The sequence below is a fragment of the Bubalus kerabau genome, chromosome 1 (assembly GCF_029407905.1).
Source record: "Bubalus kerabau isolate K-KA32 ecotype Philippines breed swamp buffalo chromosome 1, PCC_UOA_SB_1v2, whole genome shotgun sequence".
In the NCBI taxonomy this organism is placed as follows: domain Eukaryota; kingdom Metazoa; phylum Chordata; class Mammalia; order Artiodactyla; family Bovidae; genus Bubalus; species Bubalus kerabau.
This window is the reverse complement of record NC_073624.1, coordinates 73937208-73959263: the sequence shown is the minus strand read 5'-3', so window position 1 is coordinate 73959263 and position 22056 is coordinate 73937208. Positions and strand designations below refer to the sequence as shown.

The window sequence follows — 22056 nt, the reverse complement described above, 5'->3', positions numbered from 1 at the left end:
TTTTACATATGAGAAAGCAGAGACTCATAGTAACTTAATTACTAAAACTAGGGTACTGATAAGTTTTTAAAGAAAAGGGCTAATCTACTACATGTTTTATACATAATTTAAAAGATAAGTAATAAAAGCTTGCTAAAGCTTCCTCTCACATTTAACTTACAATCTTCTGGTAAAATTATTACTCAAAGTAAACTATTTCCATAAGCACACTGGTTGATCAATGAAACCTACAGTTAAGCACTGACTAACCATTATACTGTGACAAAGGATTCAGAATACATAAATACAGGGAGTGAAGTTATTCACCGTTAGGTGTGCACACTAACTGAACTAACAGGCACCTTCTTTCTACCAGGATATACAGTAGGTCAAGTATATAATACATTTAAGGATTCATCACATTTTGACTCAAATTTCTATATCAATATCTACAATATGTATTTCACAGAATTCAGTAAAAATTAAACGTTGAATAGGCAAGAAATACTCTAATAAATATAAAAAAAATGACAACCATTTCTCTTCACATATATACTGTAGTATACCAGGAATACAACTGCTGTCCAAACTTTTGAATATCACTTTACATTTGTTTACAAACTATGTCATTTGATCCTCACAACTGTGACATACAGAAGAAACTGTTTCTCCCATTTAATATGTAAGAAAACAAGGCTCAGGGTTAACTTGATTAAGGTCATTCTGACAAGTCCTAAGACCTGGATTCTCTGTCTCTTAGCTACTGTTCTTTCCATCCCCCGGGCTACCTTACATTTACCACTTATTAAAGTGCAAACTACTTTATAATTTCCTTCCTTCCACACTGGTGAAAGTGATTGGCGGTTACCTAAGCCCTAGCAATCCTATCCCTTTCTAGTCCATTTAAAATTTTCATGCCTAAAAAATTATTAGTCATTCATCTTAACAGTGACAAGAAAGATGTTAAGTCACCTTAGTTGAGAATTGTGTAATTCTGTATGAAATCCTACCAAGTATTCAATTATTTTCTTAATTCTAATAAAACTATCCTCTAATTTAGAAAGCTCTCTATAAATAATACCCAAAGTAGGATGGGCATAATAGTTGAAAAAAAAATCTGAAACCAAATCTTAGTACTGTCACTCACTAGCTGTTTAACTGTGGGTACATTTCTTAGCTTCTTTGAGTCTCACTGTACTCACCTATAAAGTGAGGATGACACCATCTGCCTCTGTGTTTGCTGGGCAGATTCAGCAATAATACCTGCAAACCCTTTATTTCTTAAAAAAGGGCCAGTTCACAGAACAGACCAGTTCCATTGCAGAAACAAGCATGCAGATAGGTACTGCTCATAGGTAATGTCATTTATGTGAATTTTACTAGTGTAACTTCTAGATACTAGACTTTATTTCTTGTCTCTCTCTGTAATATCTGGGGTAGGACACTATATATATATCCCTTTTGCTTCCAGGGCACCATAACGTGAGTGCTGGATTTCAGTCCTCTTCTAATCCCTCTATAGTTAAGGACTATCATAATCTATTATTTGACTATCTTAGAATTGACTATATCCAAACAGAGGCTTACACTATTTTCACTACACTCTTTAAGTCTGCTAACTGCATCTTTTGACTATTTCGAAATAAAACTAATTATTTTGAACTAGGAAGTCAATTTTATAAATACAAACCAGTAGTGAATTCATGTTGAGTGAAAAGGGTAGAAAGTTTCAGGGGGTATGGTACAGGGGAGAAGGACCTAACATTGAGAACTTACCTATTCAGCAGTACATCTTTCTAAATGTACTGCTGAATCTAACAAAATGTTACATTTTGTAGTAGTATGTGTGCTGCTGCTGCTGCTGCTGCTGCTGCTGCTAAGTCGCTTCAGTCCTGTCCGACTCTGTGAGACCCCATAGACGGCAGCCCATGAGGCTCCCCCGTCCCTGGGATTCTCCAGGCAAGAACACTGGAGTGGGTTGCCATTTCCTTCTCCAATGCATCAAAGTGAAAAGTGAAAGTGAAGTCGCTCAGTTGTGTCCAACTCTTAGCACCCCCATGGACTGCAGTCCACCAGGCTCCTCTGTCTATGGGATTTTCCAGCCAAGAGTACTGGAGTGGGTTGCCATTGCCTTCACCGAAGTATACATGTAGATATCTCTAATTTCTTTAAAGTACATCTGAAGTACATCTTACTAAATTTACTTTCTTTTAATCTTCCCAGGCATCATTCTAATCCAGATTAGCATCATTTTACAGATTATGTCAGGGAAGCTCACACTCGAGCTCACTCCCCCTTGCTCAATTCAAGGCCTTTCCTCCTCCTCTTGTAACCTCTGCCCAGAATGCTCTCCTGTCTAATACAAGGCTGTTGTCTTGTCCTGCTTCAGGTCTCATTTCACAAAGTTCCCACCATCACCATGTCTACAGTGGTGGTGTAGTCGCTAAGTTGTATTCGACTCTTGCGATCCCGAAGACTGTAGCCTGTCAGGCTCTGTCCATGGGATTCTCCAGGCAAGAATACTGGAGTGGGTTGCCATTTCCTTCTCCAGGGGATCTTCTCCACCCAGGAATCGAACCCGGGTCTCCTGCATTGCAGGCAGATGATTTACCAACTGAGCTATGAGGGAAGCCCTATATAGTAGAGCCCTGTCTATAGTACAGTACACCAATTACACCATCCTTATATCCTTCATAGAACATAAAGTGATCAGTATTCATCTTCTTCCTGTGTTGAAGGGCAGGGACACCTTGACTTAACCACTGCTGTATCCTGAGTGCTCAATACAGATGATGCTGGCTTAATGAATGAGTGAATGTGACTGCCCACAGCCATTCAGCAAAGCAAAAGGCAGGGCCTGGAAACCAATCCAAATTAAGGTGACTGCAAACCCCTGCACTGCCATTCCACTACTTTTTTCCACTGGTGGAAGTGGAGCTGCTCTGGGCTGGGAAATCAATCAGTTTAGAAGCATGCCTTCTGACTTTCTGCATTCATTCACTTTAAGAAATTAGAGATACCTACACATATACTTAATCCTACAAAATATAACACTGCAACATTACAAAATATTTAACTACAGTTTCAAGAGATCTTACACTGCCTTTCAGAACAACTCAATTTGAAAAAAACAAAAAAACCCACTGCCTTTATGATTCCTGAACAGTCAAAATAACTTCAAATTTTGAGTAATTGGACTGGTATCTCCACATATGGTTACTACTTAAGGCCCAAAGAAAATTTAAGTCACACATTTTAAATGCTCTCTACTAACAGGCTTGCTTATAATATTTTGTTCTTTTAGAAGATGTTTTGAATTCCCCAATACATCATACAGAAAAATCTTAAAACCAGCCACAGGGTTATCGTTCTTATCACGATAACCATATTCTTTCTTAAAGAAAGATGACACGAATGCCCTCAATGTGTTGTGTTGCACTATTAAACCATGTGCTTGCAGGTTGAAGTCACCTCGGGTAAAATGCCCAGTGCGGCTAGAGCCGGCCACTAACAGCATTCCCTTTGTTGCCTTCACCACGGGGTTGAATACTTACTGCCGAGTCCTCCATCCTCGGATACTCCTGTCCCTCTCATGCCTAGGTAAGTCAGTCCCAAAATGAGGAAAAATAGGCAGGCAGCAGTTAAGAGAAACATGGACAAATAGTGGGCACTGAAACCCCCCGTGGGGGACACCTCCTCCCGTTTAAATTGTTGGAGAAGTTCCTCCTCGGGTTCGGAAAGCTTCGGTTTGTTGTATGTGTTCTTCAGGTAGGTATGATTGGAGCCTGTATGATTGGAGTGATTGATCCTGAGTGAACTCGAGGCGGCCACCGCCGCGCTGGGAGGGAGGCTGTTGGGAAAAATCCTGGGGGAGTCCACGCCAAAGGCCCCGCCGCCGATATGATTATTGGTTTTAAGAAGGGAGCCTGTGGACGAATCCAGGGTTGAGTCCATGTCCGCGAGTGGCGGCGGCAGGAGAGGGGTTAGTTTCTTAGCGTTAACGCGGTATCTAGGAATGGGGCTGGAGTCCAGCGGATCACACCCTCCTCCCTGCTCCGCCGCCGCCGCCGACTCCTCGAGGTTTCGGCTTCTGTCTAGACTCCCGGCGGCCGCCGCCCTGTCATTCATCGCGATTCCTCCCCCTCCCTGAACTGAGGTCTCCAGCCGGCCGCCGGCCGATTTCGCAGGCAGCGGCGAGAGAGGCTTACTGTGGCCCCGCCTGGGCCGATGCCGAGAAAGGGTGTCGTCCTTCAATACCTGTCTGCTGGAGGCCACGTCGTCGTCCTCCTCTTCCTCCGAGTCCGAATAGTTTTCCCGGCAACTGTAGGGCAGAAGCCGGCTGCCATTCACGGTCCGGCCGGACCACAGCGGCTCCTCGGCCTCCGGGTCCCTGTCCTCGCCGTCTTCCCCCTCCTGCTCCTCGTCGTCCGCCGCCCCATCTCTCCCCGACGGGCTCTGCAGCTCGGGGGCCGCCGGCCTCCTGGCCCCCCACCACGAGTGGGGCTTCCTCCGCTCGGCCGAGTTGCTGTTAGTCACCTCGCTGGCGGCCAGGGGCGCCGACGGCGGTTTGAGCCCGCGATACTGGAGCGGAGCCCGGTCTTTCCTCCCGCCGCCGCCGCCGCCGGCCTGGTCCCGGGGACTGGCCTCCACGTCCGACTCGTCCGAGCTGAAGCCCAGCAGTACTTTGCTGCCAGCCGTGAGGGTGGCCGAGGCGCCCCCAGGCCCTCCCAAGGGGGTCTCCGGACCCGAAGCCGAAACCCGGCCCAGGCCCCCAGGAGTCCGTAAGTAGGAGAGGTCGCTGGAGACCGGCCGGACCCCCATCCCCACGGCCGCCGCCGCTGGTCCGGCGGCGGCGACCGTGGCGGCTGCCGTGTTATTGTTATTACTGTTCCGCGTCTTGGTGCCGCGGCCCCCGGACCGGTGCTGCTGCTGCTCTTCCTCTCGAAGCTTCTTCAGCTTCTTGAGGTAGACCGGGCGGGTGCTCTCCGTCACTGGGCCAGGAGATAGGCCGTAACGGCGGAGCTGAGAGAAAAGCTCCTCATCCGAGAGCTGCTGAGGCGCCGAAGCCGCTGCCGCCGCCATTTTCTCTCCAGGGTGTTTTACAAGCTCCGCGCTACCGGAAGTGACGCGCTGCCCTAGACCCTGAACTAGACCGGGCTGCGTCGCCCTCCCAGCGCCACGGGCGCCTTGGCCAATGGGAGGCACGGGAGGAGCTCACCTGAGCGGGAAAGGGCCACCTGAGCCGCGCGCGGCTTCAGCGGCCGAAAGTTTTTCTGCGCTTGCATCTCGGGGTGTCTCCTTCTCCGTCTGTTCTCCGCCCTGCCCTTCTCAGCGCCTTTCCCGGGAGTTGCCTCTTGCCAAGCCACACCTTGACCTCTTCTTTCCAGGTTCCTGCCACCGGGCAGTAATAATTGAAGGGAAATCTGCCTTGAAGTTCTTGGCATTAATTTTCTTTTCATCCAGATTCCCGCTGCCAAGGGGAGCCCAGAGACTTAAAGAAATCTTGATGGCAAGGTGATTGGCAAATTTCCCTGAGCCCTGGTTCTCTTTTCACTTTGTCTTTCCGCTTGACTCACCAAAAAAAAAAAAAGTTCCTCTCGCGGCTCATTTTGAGAAGCAGCTCCTCTAATGCTTCAAGGAAAAGATACAGAGTAAACCAGCCCCAATACAATTTTCTTCAAGAGTAATGCTTATTGATTCCCGAGTTAGTTGTAAGGTATCATTATTTTTTTCGCTTTTAAAATCTGATAACCTTGATAGGTCGTCATTTGGTGAATTGAAAGAGCCAATCACATTATATGACTGAAGAAACAAAAACGTTCCATCTTGCTTATTTTCTTCTTGGAACCTTTCCAACCTACAGTTATTTGTTTATTATTAATGATTATTTTATGCATTTGTCTTCCTATTTATTTATTGTCTTGTGCCTTTGAACTGTAGGTTTTATGAGCAGAGGAACTTTGCTTCATTCACCCCATTAGTGCCTGAGAGTAGAAATTCGGTAGATACTTGTCAAACTAATTTAATGCATTGCAAAGCTAAGACAGTGTGAGATGAATATTTTCACATGAGAGTAGTGGCAGAAGAGAAGAAACCATACACAGTCAAAAAACGGAATCACTTAAGACCTGGATATCCAACCCTCTCATTTACAGAATAGGAAATGATTCTCAGAGAGATGAAATTTGCCCTTTTTGGTAAAGAACATTTCCCTTTTCCTCTAACCCTGGCAGATTGACACTTCTTGAATACTCAAACCCTAGCACCTGACCTGCCTCTTGAGAAACCTATATGCAGGTCAGGAAGCAACAGTTAGAACTGGACATGGAACAACAGACTGGTTCCAAACAGGAAAAGGTGGACGTCAAGGCTGTATACTTTCACCCTGCTTATTTAACTTATATGCAGAGTACATCATGAGAAACGCTGGACTGGAAGAAGCACAAGCTGGAATCAAGATTGCCGGGAGAAATATCAATAACCTCAGATATGCAGATGACACCACGCTATGGCAGAAAGTGAAGAGGAACTAAAAAGCCTCTTGATGAAAGTGAAAGAGGAGAGTGAAAAAGTTGGCCTAAAACTCAACATTCAGAAAACGAAGATCATGGCATCCGGTCCCATCACTTCATGGGAAATAGATGGGGAGACAGTGGAAACAGTGTCAGACTTTATTTTGGGGGCTCCAAAATCATTGCAGATGGTGAGTGCAGCCATGAAATTAAAAGACACTTACTCCTTGGAAGGAAAGTTATGATCAACCTAGATAGCATATTCAAAAGCAGAGGCATTACTTTGCCAACAAAGGTCCATCTAGTCCAGGCTATGGTTTTTCCAGTGGTCATGTATGGATGTGAGAGTGGGACTGTGAAGTAGGCTGAGCGCCTAAGAATTGATGCTTTTGAACTGTGGTATTGGAGAAGACTCTTGAGAGTCCCTTGGACTGCAAGGAGATCCAGCCAGTCCATCCTAAGGGTCAGTCTTGGGTGTTCTTTGGAAGGAATGATGCTAAAGCTGAAACTCCAGTACTTTGGGCACCTCATGTGAAGAGTTGACTCATTGGAAAAGACTCTGTTGCTGGGAGGGATTGGGGGCAGGAGGAAAAGGGGACGACAGAGGATGAGATGGCTGGATGGCATCACTGACTCTGGACGTGAGATTGAGTGAACTCCGGGAGTTGGTGATAGACAGGGAGGCCTGGCGTGCTGTGGTTCATGGGGTCGCAAAGAGTCGGACACAACTGAGCGACTGAACTGAACTGAACTGAGCAGCTATGTGGCAGCATCTACCACAGTATCTGACACACCATGATGTCTTCATCAAATGAATTATTTTGCCCTGTTACATTATACACATCTGAGCAGGAAAATATTTGTCAAAAGTATACATACTAGCTTTTTGACATCCTGAATCCAACAGCAGAATAATACTCAGTAATCTGAATTTTTTACTTTTGCTGTCTCCTGAAAAATACTTTCACGTGGACAGGCACTTCCTAGTCATTCATCAGAGGACTTTAAAATCCATAAATGTTCCTGAATTCTATGACTGTTAAGTACTTTAAAGAGGGTTTGACATAGAAAAGTTTAGCCACTTATGATGATAATGACCCCAAATTTATTACCATAATTGTCTGGGTGGGGAATCAAATGATTACAGACATACTAGACCTGTGTCTCACAATAGCAGAGTGGTTAAGCTGTGAGTCTGAAGTTAAGCAAAACTGAATATAGAAGAGTCCTGTCATGAACTTTCAACATTTGTTCCACACCCTACTGGCTCTTCAGGTAGGAATCACAGAAGTCAGCCTCGGATTTTCAGGGATCTTTAAATATTTTCCTATAAGGATTGTCAGACTATATATATATTTCTGCCTGTGGCTTTGGTCAAATTATTTAATCTTTCTGAGTCTTAATTTCTATATTAACAAAAGAGAGATGATAAACCTTCCTCAGAAAGCTATTTTAAGGATTAAATGAAAATATGTCTGCTTAATTCTTAGCACCACACCTAACACAAGATACACTCATATGTTAGCCAATAATGTACAGCCAAGCATTGTGTGTGTATTTGGTAAGCATGGATTCTGAGAGAGAACTCCATGTAACAGCAATTAAAGAAAATACCATCACCAGATGGTCAATATCAAAATCCGATTGATTTTATTCTTTGCAGCCAAAGATGGAGAAGTTCTATACAGTCAGCCAAAACAAGACCAGGAGCTGACTGTAGCTCAGATCATGAACTCCTTATTGCCAAATTCAGACTTAAACTGAAGAAAGCAGGGAAAACCACTAGACCACTCAGGTATGACCTAAATCAAATCCATTACGATTATACAGTGGAAGTGACACATAGTTTCAAGGGATTAGATCTGATAGACAGAGTGCCTAAAGAACTATGGGCGGAGGTTCATGACATTATACAGGAGGCAGGGATCAAGACCATCCCCAAGGAAAAGAAATGGCAAAAGGCAAAATGGTTGTCTGAGGAGGCCTCACAAATAGCTATAAATAAAGAGAAGCAAAAGGCAAAGGGGAAAAGGAAAGGTATACCCATCTGCATGCAGAGTTCCAAAGAATAGCAAGGAGAGATAAGAAAGCCTTCCTTAGCAATCAATGCAAAGAAACAGAGGAAAACAATAAAATGGGAAAGATTAGAGACCTCTTCAAGAAAATTAGAGACACCAAGGGAAAATTTCAAGCAAAGATAGGCACAATAAAGGACAGAAATGGTATGGACCTAACAGAAACAGAAGATATTAAGAAGAGGTGGCAAGCGTACACAGAAAAACTAATCAAAAAAGATCTTCATGACCCAGATAATCATGATGGTGTGATCACCAACCCAGAGCCAGACATCCTGGAATGCCAAGTCAAGTGGGCCTTAGGAAGCATCACTATGAACAAAGCTAGTGCAGGTGATGGAATCCCAGTTGAGCTATATCAAATCCTGAAAGATGATGCTGTGAAAGTGCTGCACTCAATATGCCAGCAAATTTGGAAAACACAGCAGTGGCCACAGGACTGGAAAAGATCAGTGTTCATTCCAATCCCAAAGAAAGGCAATGCCAAAGAATGCTCAAACTACCGCACAATTGCACTCATCTCACACGCTAATAAAGTAATGCTCAAAATTCTCTAAGCCAGGCTTCAAGAGTACGTGAACCGTGAACTTCCAGATGTTCAAGCTGGATTTAGAAAAGGCAGAGGAACCAGAGGTCAAATTGCCAGCATCCATTGGCTCATCGAAAAAGCAAGAGAGTTCCAGAAAAACGTCTATTTCTGCTTTATTGACTATGCCAAAGCCTTTGACTGTGTGGATCACAATAAACTGTGGAAAATTCTGAAAGAGATGGGAATACCAGACCACCTGACCTGCCTCTTGAGAAATCTGTATGCAGGTCAGGAAGCAAGAGTTAGAACTGGACATAAACAACAGACTGGTTCCAAATAGGAAAAGGAGTACATCAAGGCTGTATATTGTCACCCTGCTTATTTAACTTATATGCAGAATACATCATGAGAAAAGCTGGGGTGGGTGAAGCACAAGCTGGAATCAGGATTGTTGGGAGAAATATCAATAACCTCAGATATGCACATGACACCACACTTATGACAGAAAGCAAAGAAGAACTAAAGAGCCTCTCGATGAAAGTGAAAGAGAAGAGTAAAAAAGCTGGCTTAAAACTCAACATTCTGAAAACTAAGATCATGGCATCTGGTCTCATCACTTCATGGCAAATAGATGGGGAAACAGTGGAAACAGTGACAGACTTTATTTTTCTGGGCTCCAAAATCACTGCAGGTGGTGACTGCAGCCATGAAATTAATAGACGCTTGTTCCTTGGAAGTAAAGTTATGACCAACTAGGTCATATTAAGACATTAAGATAGCATATTAAATAGCAGAAACATTACCTTGCCAACAAAGGTCTGTCTAGTCAAAGCTATGGTTTTTCCAGTAGTTGTGTATGGATGTGAGAGTTGGACTATAAAGAAAGCTGAGCACCAAAGAACTGATGCTTTTGAACTGTTGTGTTGGAGAAGACTGTTGACAGTCCCTTGGACTGCAAGGAGATCCTATCAGTCCATCCTAAAGGAGGTCAGTCCTGAATGTTCATTGGAAGGACTGCTGCTGAAGCTGAAACCCCAATACTTTGGCCACCTGATGTGAAGAACGGACTCCTTTGAAAAGACCCTGATGCTGGGAAAGATTGAAGGCACAAGGAGAAGGGGACGACAGAGGATAAGATGGTTGGACGGCATCACTGACTCAATGGACGTGAGTTTGAGTGAACTCCGGGAGTTGGCGATGGACAGGTAGGCCTGGCATGCTGCAGTCCATGGGGTTGCAAAGAGTCGGACAGGACTGAGCGACTGAACTGAACTGAACTGAACCACTGCACAGACAGAAATAGAAATGATGAATCTTTGCCCGGGGTGTTAAATAATCACATTTAGTGCTTAAGGAAGACGAAGGAATTTGGCAACCATAGTCCTTAGTCATTTCAGCCCTTGGAGCATAAAGTTTGGAATGATCTAGGAACCAAAGGTCTGGAGTCTCCAAGTTATGTGACATAAGGAAATCTCAGATTCTCAGAACCTCAATTATTTTCTAAAATGTTGATAATATAGTTTATCCTTCTTGGGTACACAAATAATATTTGATAAGTATTTGTTAAGAATAATTAATGAATATTGTATATGGAAATGCTATTCAAATATGTTGTTTGTTTGTTAGGTATTATACCCAGATATTCATAAGAATGAAAACTACGATTGGTATAAACTTTATACTTTACAAAGAGTTTTTATATGCATAGTCCCATGGCCTCTACTAGAAACCTTTCCTCCTTCAAGATACTGAGGGCATGATTTATTACATGGAACTCCTGTGGGGTTATAATTACCCTTTGTTTGAGCAGATCTAATATTTCTCAGGAGAACCTTCGCTGACTCAGCACTGTCACTACTCACTTCCAACATTCTCCTCATTTACCAATGGTTCTTACTCTTGCTTCCAGATTGGCTAACTTAGCACAGGCTCTAAATTAGCAAACTGTACCCACATGCTCTACAGGGAGTGCAGTCTCAAACTCACTCCTGCTCTACAGCTTCCAAAATTTTGACTAAAGGAAAATTTATGAAGTATTACAGAAGAATAGATAATCTATCTCTTCCTCTATATATTTTTAGTAGTTTAATATGTTTTAATATGCCTTAAGCCTGCTTGTCAGAGACCACTGTAGCTTGAGCCACATTACTAACACCGTACTCCCCCTGGTTCCCAGGAATATACGTTTTGCCGTATTTCCTTTAATAATCATGACATTAGCCTATATTGAAGGACCTTCCGAAGAATGATGACACATTATGTTCAGTGATATTGCTAGGGTTTATTTCCTTAGAGAGTGTCCTTTCTGACCTCAATATTATCAGTAGTTGCAATTTTCCAGACAACTCATTTGTTTCGGTTTTGGATTTTGCTTTATTTGTTTTTTATTATTATTTTATTGAAATGAAATTCATGTAACATAAAATTGACCATGTAAATGTATACAATTGGTTGCATTTCATACATTTACAAAGTTGTGCAGCCATCACCTCTATCTAGTTCCAAAAAATTTTCAGCACTCCCAAAGGAGACCCCATACCCATTATGGAGGCATTCCCTATTTCTTCCCCTCTTCAGCTCCCTGGCAACCTAATCTTCTTCCTTACTCTATGGATTTAACTCCTCTGGATATTTCACATAAATGGACTCATACAATAATGTGACATTTTGCATCTGACTCTTTTCATTTAGCATTTTGAGATTCAACAAGATGTCACATGTATCCAACACTTCATTTCTTTTTATGGCTGAATAGTATTTCCTAGTATGGATATACCACATTTTGTTTATCTGTCATCCATTGATAGAAATGTTGATTGTTTCTACTTGTTGGTTATTGTGACTACTACTGCCATCGATATTAAGTATCTGCTTGAATACCTCTTTTCAGTTATTTTGGGTAAGTACCTAAGAATTTCATTTCATATGGTAATTCTGTGTTTCACTTTTTGAGGAATTGGAAAACTACGAATTTGTTTTTCACCTTGTGTATGGACACTGTTTGTCTGCTGTTGTTGTTGCTGTTGTTTAGTCACTGAGTCATGTCTGACTCTTTTGCAACTCCGTGGACTGAAGCCTGCCAGGCTCCTCTGTCCCTTGGACTTCCCAGGCAAAAATACTGGATTAGATTGCCATTTCCTTCTCCAGGGACTCTTCCTGACCCAGGGATCAAACCCACTTCTCCTGAATTGGCAGGCAGATATTTACCACCGAGCCAGCAGGGAAGCCTGTTTGTTGGTTTGCTGACTTGCCATTGTTTCCCTCTTTGACATGATAGCTAGGAAGTTCAGACTCAAATTCATGTCCCAAACATAGCAAGTGTTTGACTCTGTTTCCCCATCTATTTCCCATGAAGTGATGGGACCAGATGCCGTGATCTTAGTTTTCTGAATGTTAAGCTTTAAGCCAACTTTTTCACTCTCCTCTTTCACTTTCATCAAGAGGCTTTTTAGTTCCTCTTCACTTTCTGCCATAAGTGTCGTGTCATCTGCATATCTGAGGTTATTGATATTTCTCCCGGCAGTCTTGATTCCAGCCTGTGCTTCTTCCAGCCCAGCGTTTCTCATGATGTACTCTGCATATAAGTTAAATAAGCAGGGTGACAATATACAGCCTTGACGGACTCCTTTTCCTATTTGGAACCAGTCTGTTGTTCCATGTCCAGTTCTAACTCTTGCTTCCTGACCTGCATACAGATTTCTCAAGAGGCAGGTCAGATGGTCTGGTATTCCCATCTCTTTCAGAATTTTCCACAGTTTATTGTGATCCACACAGTCAAAGGCTTTGGCATAGTCAATAAAGCAGAGATAGATGTTTTTCTGGAACTCTCTTGCTTTTTCCATGATCCCGCAGATGTTGGCAGTTTGACCTCTGGTTCCTCTGCCTTTTCTAAAACCAGCTTGAACATCTGGAAGTTCTTCTGGGGCTCCAAAATCACTGCAGGTGGTGACTGCAGACATGAAATTAAAAGACGCTTACTCCTTGGAAGGAAAGTTATGATCAACCTAGATAGCATATTGAAAAGCAGAGACATTACTTTGCCAACAAAGGTCTGTCCAGTCCAGGCTATGGTTTTTCCAGTGGTCATGTATGGATGTGAGAGTTGGACTGTGAAGAAAGCTGAGTGCCAAAGAATTGATGCTTTTGAACTGTGGTGTTGGAGAAGACTCTTGAGAGTTCCTTGGACTGCAAGGAGATCCAACCAGTCCATCCTAAAGGAGATCAGTCCTGGCTGTTCATTGGAAGGACTGATGCTGAAGCTGAAACTCCAATACTTTGGCCACCTCATGTGAAGAGTTGACTCATTGGAAAAGACCCTGATGCCAGGAGGGACTGGGGAGCAGGAGGAGAAGGGGACAACAGAGGATGAGATGGCTAGATGGCATCACCGACTCAATCACATGCGTTTTGGTAAACTCTGGGAGTTGGTGATGGACAGGGAGGCCTGACGTGCTGCAATTCATGGGGTCACAAAGAGTCGGACACGGCTGAGTGTCGGAACTGAACTGATAGCAAGTGTTTAGAGCTGTATGAGGTATATTGATAAATCAATTGCATTGCTAACACCATCTAAATTTTCTAACTTTATATTCATGTGCCTCATTTTTAAAATGATTTTTTATGGTGGAGATGGAAGGAGGGGCTTTATTACTTTGCCAGGCAAAGGGAGAACACAGTGGGCTAGTGCTTCAAGAACTGTGCCCCTCTTCTTACTGAGGAGGGAAGGTTTATATAGTCAAGCAGCAACATGTGATCAAGGCAGTAACAGTCTTATACTCTTTCTCTCTTTCTTCTGAAAAGTTGCAATAAAATGATTTAATTTTATTTTCTCTTCCAAAGATGATGTGCATCTTTTTAGCTGTCTTTTAATTTTGGGGGAAGTATCATACAACTGTGGAAAATTCTTCAAGAGATGGGAATACCAGACCACCTGATCTGCCTCTTGAGAAATTTGTATGCAGGTCAGGAAGCAACAGTTAGAACTGGACATGGAACAACAGACTGGTTCCAAATAGGAAAAGGAGTTCGTCAAGGCTGTATATTGTCACCCTGCTTATTTAACTTATATGCAGAGTACATCATGAGAAACGCTGGACTGGAAGAAACACAAGCTGGAATCAAGATTGCCGGGAGAAATATCAATAACCTCAGATATGCAGATGACACCGCCCTATGGCAGAAAGTGAGGAGGAACTCAAAAGCCTCTTGATGAAAGTGAAAGTGGGGAGTGAAAAGTTGGCTTAAAACTCAACATTCAGAAAACGAAGATCATGGCATCCAATCCCACCACTTCATGGGAAATAGATGGGGAAACAGTGGAAACAGTGTCAGACTTTATTTTTCTGGGCTCCAAAATCACTGCAGATGGTGACTGCAGCCATGAAATTAAAAGACGCTTACTCCTTGGAAGGAAAGTTATGACCAACCTAGATAGCATATTCAAAAGCAGAGACATTACTTTGCCAACAAAGGTTCATCTAGTCAAGGCTATGGTTTTTCCTATGGTCATGTATGGATGTGAGAGTTGGACTGTGAAGAAGGCTGAGCGCCTAAGAATTGATGCTTTTGAACTGTGATGTTGGAGAAGACTCTTGAGAGTCCCTTGGACTGCAAGGAGTTCCAACCAGTCCATTCTGAAGGAGATCAGCCCTGGGATTTCTTTGGAAGGAATGATGCTGAAGCTGAAACTCCAGTACTTTGGGCACCTCATGCGAAGAGTTGACTCATTGGAAAAGACTCTGATGCTGGGAGGGATTGGGGGCAGGAGGAGAAGGTGACGACAGAGGATGAGATGGCTGGATGGCATCACTGACTCGATGGACATGAGTCTGAGTGAACTCCGGGAGTTGGTGATGGACAGGGAGGCCTGGTGTGCTGCGATTCATGGGGTCGCAAAGAATTGGACACGACTGAGCGACTGATCTGATATGATCATACAATTCCTTGGGCAATCCAAAGGGTGGATTCTATTAGTTTTCATCTTTTACAAATAAGAAAACTGACATTAGAAAAGTTTCTTGACTCAAGTCTAAAGAGCCAGGCAGAGAACTGAAACCCATGGCCTCAGAATCCAAATTTCATATTCTTTCCAGTATAGCACACAACCTCTTGAATACTTTTCTTAAATCATACAGTAATATGTGTGAAAATAAACTTAGTTCTCACTTTTCTCACCCATCCTAAAGAGAAAGGTGTCTGTAATGAGGTGAGGAAGAGGACAAAAGCTTTTACAGTTAACCTATTCCTTAGTTTAATTGCTACCTGCAACAATTGGAAAGAAAACTCAGAAATAAAAAAAAGCTTATTATTTCATTTAACTTCTTAGCAGATCAAAGAAGTAACACAATATTATAATGATGTTATCACTTAACTTTTCTTAAAGTGCCTCAAGGATGTCTTTGACTTACAAAGCTCCTGATGTTTTTCTTTTTAATTGCTCAACTTTTATTCAACTCTAACAGTGCTTCAAAGGAAGAAGCCAGAATAAACAGGCTGAAAATACAACATGGTATTGAGAAATGTTAGATAAAATTCTTATCCTATGTTATTGTGAGAATTAGCCAAGAAAGTTTCATAGAAAGAGCATCTGTTTTAATTTGCTGTATATAACTCAAACAGGTGATGAATGCTCATAGAACTCAAGTAAACAACATACATATGATTGATAATTATAATCTACCCTGTGCAAGAAGGTGAATTGCTAAATCATGTACAAGGAGTCATAGAGAGTGTTTCATATTAATATGCGATAGACATAGGTCTCAACATGAGGAGATTTGAGGTCTATTCCAGTTCGGCAGTTAATTAATTGTAGTAATATTCTATATTTTCATATTGTCTCATAATCAAGAAAGCCTTTTCATTATCTCATTTGATCTTTTTGCCAACCCTAACAGGCAAGCATTATTATCCTATTTCTGTGGATGCGAAAACTAGGGCTCAAGAAAGTTTGATAATTTGTGCTTAATGAGAGTTTACTAGCTGATATCCAAAATCATTCCTAGATTGTCTCACCCTAAGTTCACTGTTTTTTCCAGTGCACCACAATGCCTCACATGAGAAGATTGTACTTCACAGAGGAAATCATGTAACCTTTTTTCATTTAGTTTCTGCATCTGTAAAATGAAGTAAGAATACTTGACCATTAAGATCTCTTACAAGTTCCAAACTTTCTGAAAGTACTTTCATATAGTACTTCTTATTGTGCATTTACGTTAGACTTATTCATATACTTGGTTTATTTCTCCCTCTGTGTTCTTTGAGATAAGGATCTGTGTCTGAATGAAATTTCCATCCTTCCAAGGGCCTGGCTTATTAAGTGATACCACATGTCACAAAATAGTATTAGAAAGACTATGAGGTGGCACACAAAGAAGAAATACATTAGAGATAAGACTCCTATAGAATTAGCTAGAACTAGGAGAGAAGTGTGAATCTACAAATTTAGCATGAAGTTTAAGAAATATACCTGCAAAGAGGCTCATGACCCAGGCTACTCTAGAGATTTGGTTTCCTTAAGCAGCAAAAGGCATCTTAACACCAAAGTTTTCTGCCTCATGTCATATAAACAATGGTGTAAAGAGATCTGAATAGCTCAGTTTATGATTATCCAATTTTTCTTATTTTATTTTATTTTTAAACTTTACAAATTGTATTAGTTTTGCCAAATATCAAAATGAATCCGCCACAGGTATACATGTGTTCCCCATCCTGAACCCTCCTCCCTCCTCCCTCCTCCCTCCCCATACCATCCCTCTGGGTCGTCCCAGTGCACTAGCCCCAAGCATCCAGTATCGTGCATCGAACCTGGACTGGCAACTCATTTCATACATGATATTATACATGTTTCAATGCCATTCTCCCAAATCTTCCCACCCTCTCCCTCTCCCACAGAGTCCATAAGACTGTTCTATACATCAGTGTCTCTTTTGCTGTCTCGTACACAGGGTTATTGTTACCATCTTTCTAAATTCCATATATATGTGTTAGTATACTGTATTGGTGTTTTTCTTTCTGGCTTACTTCACTCTGTATAATAGGCTCCAGTTTCATCCACCTCATTAGAACTGATTCAAACATATTCTTTTTAATGGCTGAGTAATACTCCATTGTGTATATGTACCACTGCTTTCTTATCCATTCATCTGCTGATGGACATCTAGGTTGCTTCCATGTCCTGGCTATTATAAACAGTGCTGTGATGAACATTGGGGTACACGTGTCTCTTTCCCTTCTGGTTTCCTCAGTGTGTATGCCCAGCAGTGGGATTGCTGGATCATAAGGCAGTTCTATTTCCAGTTTTTTAAGGAATCTCCACACTGTTTTCCAGAGTGGCTGTACTAGTTTGCATTCCCACCAACAGTGTAAGAGGGTTCCCTTTTCTCCACACCCTCTCCAGCATTTATTGCTTGTAGACTTTGGGATTGCAGCCATTCTGACTGGTGTGAAATGGTACCTCATAGTGGTTTTGATTTGCATTTCTCTGATTATCCAATTTTTCTACTAGATCATTACTTTGTGTTATATTGATTGTGATACGAGAACTTGATAGGAGACAGGCACAGAAAATCATCAAGTCTGTATTTTATAATACTTTCAAACTTTTGGTTATGTATCCTTTGATATTTCTTATCCATTCTTCCCAGACGCTTAAGCCTGGACAGAGTGGGTAGCAGAGGGAGAAGACCACTTTTGATTTCTGTCAATGGGATGGAAAGCTTTGTCTCCCATCACTCATGACAGAAACTTGTTCCTGGCTTCTGCTTGCCTCTAAATAAGAACATTTCTGCCCACCCGAACAAGAGGAACATTTCTGAATGGTGTGTGTTCTTTCATTGTGCATTTGGCCCCTGAAGAACAGGTCCACAGCGATGTTCACTGGGGTCCCCTCTCTGCTGTCAGGCTTGAAACTTCTGTCCAGATAAAGTTGGGGCATAAGGCTCACCTCATTCTTCCCTCCTTTCTCAGTGATCGGTGTCCTTCATTGCCTGATATACAATGTCTTGAAACTGTTTCAGTTTATTTTCAGTTGTTTCAGGTCAGAGGATAAATCTAATCTTTGTTACTCCATTTTGAAGAGAAGGAGAACTCCTCGTACATGGGGGTTTAACATACTAATCTCTCTACATTTCTTACATGTTTGAAATTCTCCAAAATAAAAAGAATATTTTAAAAAGGTAAAGACTTCATGCGTGGTAGTAAGAAGGTTTTTGAAGGAAAACAGTGTTGTATAATGGGAATTTTATTTAATTGTATTATACATAAAGATGGAAAGATTATCTCCTTTAGCCTCCCAAGAATTTTTCATTAAAGTACACATAACTAATTTTTTTGTTTTCATATACAAAAAGAATTATATTGTGAACATCTCTGCCCATATTACCTCCTTCAGATATCCATTTTGTTGTCTGAATTTGGTATTTAGCATTCTCATGCATCTTCCCTTTCTTCTTGCTCTGTTTCTCTGTCTCTGTCTTTCTCTATATACATATAATGTATATACAATATGTATATCATACTATCTATAAAGTATGTTTAAGCTATTTTAAAATTTTATATATGTATAAAATATGTTTTCTTCTGAACCTACATTTTTATTGAGGTATAGTTGATTTACAATGTTATGTTAATTTCTGCTGTTCATAAAAGTGATTCAGTTATACATATATATATATTGTTTTTCATTATGATTTATCACAGGGTATTGAATATAGTTCCCTGTGCTATGAAGTAAGACCTTGTTTATCCATTCTGTATATAAAAGTTGCATCTACTAACCCCAAATTTCCATCTGTCCCTCTCCCGCCTCTTCTTCCCCCTGGCAACCACAAGTTGGTCCCCCATGTCTGTGAGTCTGTTTCCGTTGCGTATATAGGTTCGTTTGTGTCATATTTTAAATTCCACATATAAGTGATATGATCTGGTATTTGTCTTTCTCTTTCTGACTTACTTCGCTTAGTATGATAATTTCCAAGTCCATCTAGGTAGCTGCAAATGGCATTTCATTCTTTTTTATGACTAAGTAGTATTCCATTCCATAAATGTACCACAGCTTCTCTGTCTATTCATCTGTCCATGAACATTTAAGTTGCTTCCATGTCTTAGTTATTGTCAATAATGCTGCTATGAACATAGGGGTGCATGTATCTTTTTGAATTATAGTTTTGTCCAGATACATGCCCAGGAGTGGGATTGCAGGATCATATGTCAACTCTAGTTTCAGTTTTTTGAAGAATCTCCATGCTGTTTGCCATAGTGGCTGTATCAACTTATATTCCCACCAACAGTGTTCGAGGGTTCCCTTTTCTCCACACCATCTCCAGCATTTGCTATTTCTAGACTTTTTAATGATGGCCATTTGAGATGGTGTGAGGTGTTACCTCATTGCTGTTTTAATTTGCATTTCTCTAATAATTATAAGAAATTTATTATTTCTCAAATTACTTCTCTAATAATTAGCAAAGCTAAGTATCTTTCTTTTCATGTGCCTGTTGGCCATATGTGTGTCTTCTTTGGAGAAATGTCTGTTTAGGTCTTCTGCTCATTTTTTGATTGGGGTTTTATTGTGTTTTATGAACTATTTGTATATTTTTGGAAATTAAACCCTTGGTTGCATCATTTGCAGATAATTTCTCCCAGACCCATAGGTATCTTTTCATTTGTTTATAGTTTCCTTTGCTGTATAAAAGCTTGTAAGTTTTGTTACATTTGTTTATTTTTGCTTTTGTTTCTATTGCCTTGGGAGACTGACCTAAGAAAATATTGCTACACTTTATGTCAGAGAATTTTTGCCTATGCTCTCTTCTAGGAGTTTTATGGTGTCATATCTTATAAAGTCTTTAAGCCACTTTGAGTTTACTTGTGTATGGTATGAGGATGTGTTCTAAGTTCATTAATTTACATGTAGCTGTGCAACTTTCCCATCATTTCTTGCTGAAGAGACTGTCTTTTTCCCTTGTATATTCTCTGCAACTTATATTTTTGATCAATACCTTATTTGTGCAGTTCAGATGTATATAGCTCCAATTCAGTCATTTTCACTATATCAATTCAATGAATGGCATGCCTACTTTCTAGGTGCTAAAAGCAAATATTTTGTAGTCTCTAGTTAAGACTGCAGGGTTTGTTCATTGACTTGTTCAACAAATATTTATTGAGTTCTTATTGTAGGCCAAACATTGTTCAAGGGGATGGAGACACTACAATGAACAAAATAATATCATGGACCTTACATTTTAGATCAAGAAGATAGACATTAACAAATAACATGTAATGTGTCAGTAAATGAACGGTGCTAAGAAGAAAAACAAAGCAAGGTAAATGGGATGGGGAGTAAAGGTCATAGGTGGGGGACGCTATCTCATGTGGGTGGTTAGGAAGACCTTTCCAATAAAGGGCCATTTGTGTAGGCATCTGAAGAGAATGGCAAGGGCAAAAACCAGAGTGGGAATATGCAAGGCGGGATCCTGCTTTCACAGAAAGGCTGATGAACAGACGGGAGGTTTTGAGGAATGGAGCAACATAATCTAATTTACATTTAAGACCTGTTATGTTTGGAATAGATTTTAGGAGGGGAAAGAGAAAGAAAAAGAGATAAGTTAGGAGGCTACAGCAAAAATTCAGGTGAAAAAGGTTATGGTTTGGAACAGAGCAGTAGTGTGAGGAAGTAAGAAGCATTTGGATTCTGAACATATTTTAAGGGTAGAGCTAAGCAGGATTTACTTACAAGTTGGATGTTGGATCTGAGAAAAAGGAATCAAGAGTGACTCCAACTTTTGGGGATGGAGTATCCAGAAGAAAGGAGTTGCTATTTACTGAAATGTACCTACCTGGAGATATAATAAGTTTTGGGGAGAGTCAGGAGATTCACTTGGATATGTTATGTTTCAGTTCAGTTCAGAAGCTCTGTCGTGTTCGTCTCTTTCTGACCCCATGGACTGCCACACACCAGGATTCCCTGTCCATCACCAACTCCCAGAGCTTGCTCAAACTCATGTCTATCGAGTCAGTGATGCCATCCAACTATCTCATCCTCTATCATCCCCTTCTCCTCCTGCTTTCAATCTTTGCCAGAATCAGGGTCTTTTCTGGTGAGTCAGTTCTTACCATCAGGTGACCAAAATATTGGAGTTTCAGCTTCAGCATCAGTCCTTCCAGTGAATATTCAGGATTGATTTCCTTTAGGATTGAGTGGTTTGATCTCCTTGCAGTTCAAGGGACTCTCAAGAGTCTTCTCTAACACCACAGTTCAAAAGCATCAATTCTTTGGTGCTCAGCTTTCTTTATCGTCTAACTCTCACAACCATACATGACTACTGGAAAACCATAGCTTTGACTAGATGGACCTTTATTGGCAAAGTAATGTCTCTGCTTTTTAATATGCTGTCTAGGTTTGTCATAGCTTTTCTTCCAAGGAGCAAGTGTCTTTTAATTTCATGGCTGCAGTTACCATCTGCAGTGATTTTGGAGCCTAAGAAAATAAAGTCTGTCATTATTTCCATTATTTCCATTGCCTGTCTATTTGCCTGTGAGGTGATGGGAACGGATGCCACGATCTTAGTTTTCAGAATGTTGAGTTTTAAGCCAGCTTTTTCACTCTCCTCTTTCACTTTCATCAAGAGGCTCTTTAGTTCCTCTTTGCTTTCTGCCAGGAGGGTGTTGTCATGTGCATATCTGAGGTTATTGATATTTCTCCTGGCAATCTTGATTCCAGCTTATGCTTCATCTAGCCTGGCGTTTCTCATGATGTACTCTGCATAGAAGTTAAATAAGCATGTTGACAATATACAGCCTTGACGGACTCCTTTCCCAATTTGGAACCAGTCTGTTTTTCCATATCCAGTTCTAACCATGGCTTCTTGACCTGCATACAGATTTCTCAGGAGTCAAGTAACGTGGTCTGGTATTCCCATCTCTTTAAGAAAATTTCCCACAGTTTGTTGTGATCAACACAGTCAAAGGC

The 22056-nt window shown here is 41.3% G+C and overlaps 1 protein-coding gene across 1 annotated transcript in view; it reads right to left on the bottom strand.

The window, feature by feature from the left end:
• Window positions 1-5194, bottom strand: part of LEMD3 (LEM domain containing 3) — a 72900-nt gene extending 67706 nt beyond the window's left edge. The window contains exon 1 of the mRNA XM_055579740.1: window positions 3534-5194. Within this exon, the coding sequence (XP_055435715.1) occupies window positions 3534-5061 (1528 nt within the window). The 5' untranslated portion in view covers window positions 5062-5194. The remainder of the gene's footprint in view (window positions 1-3533) is intronic.
• Between the last annotated feature and the right edge of the window lie 16862 nt (window positions 5195-22056).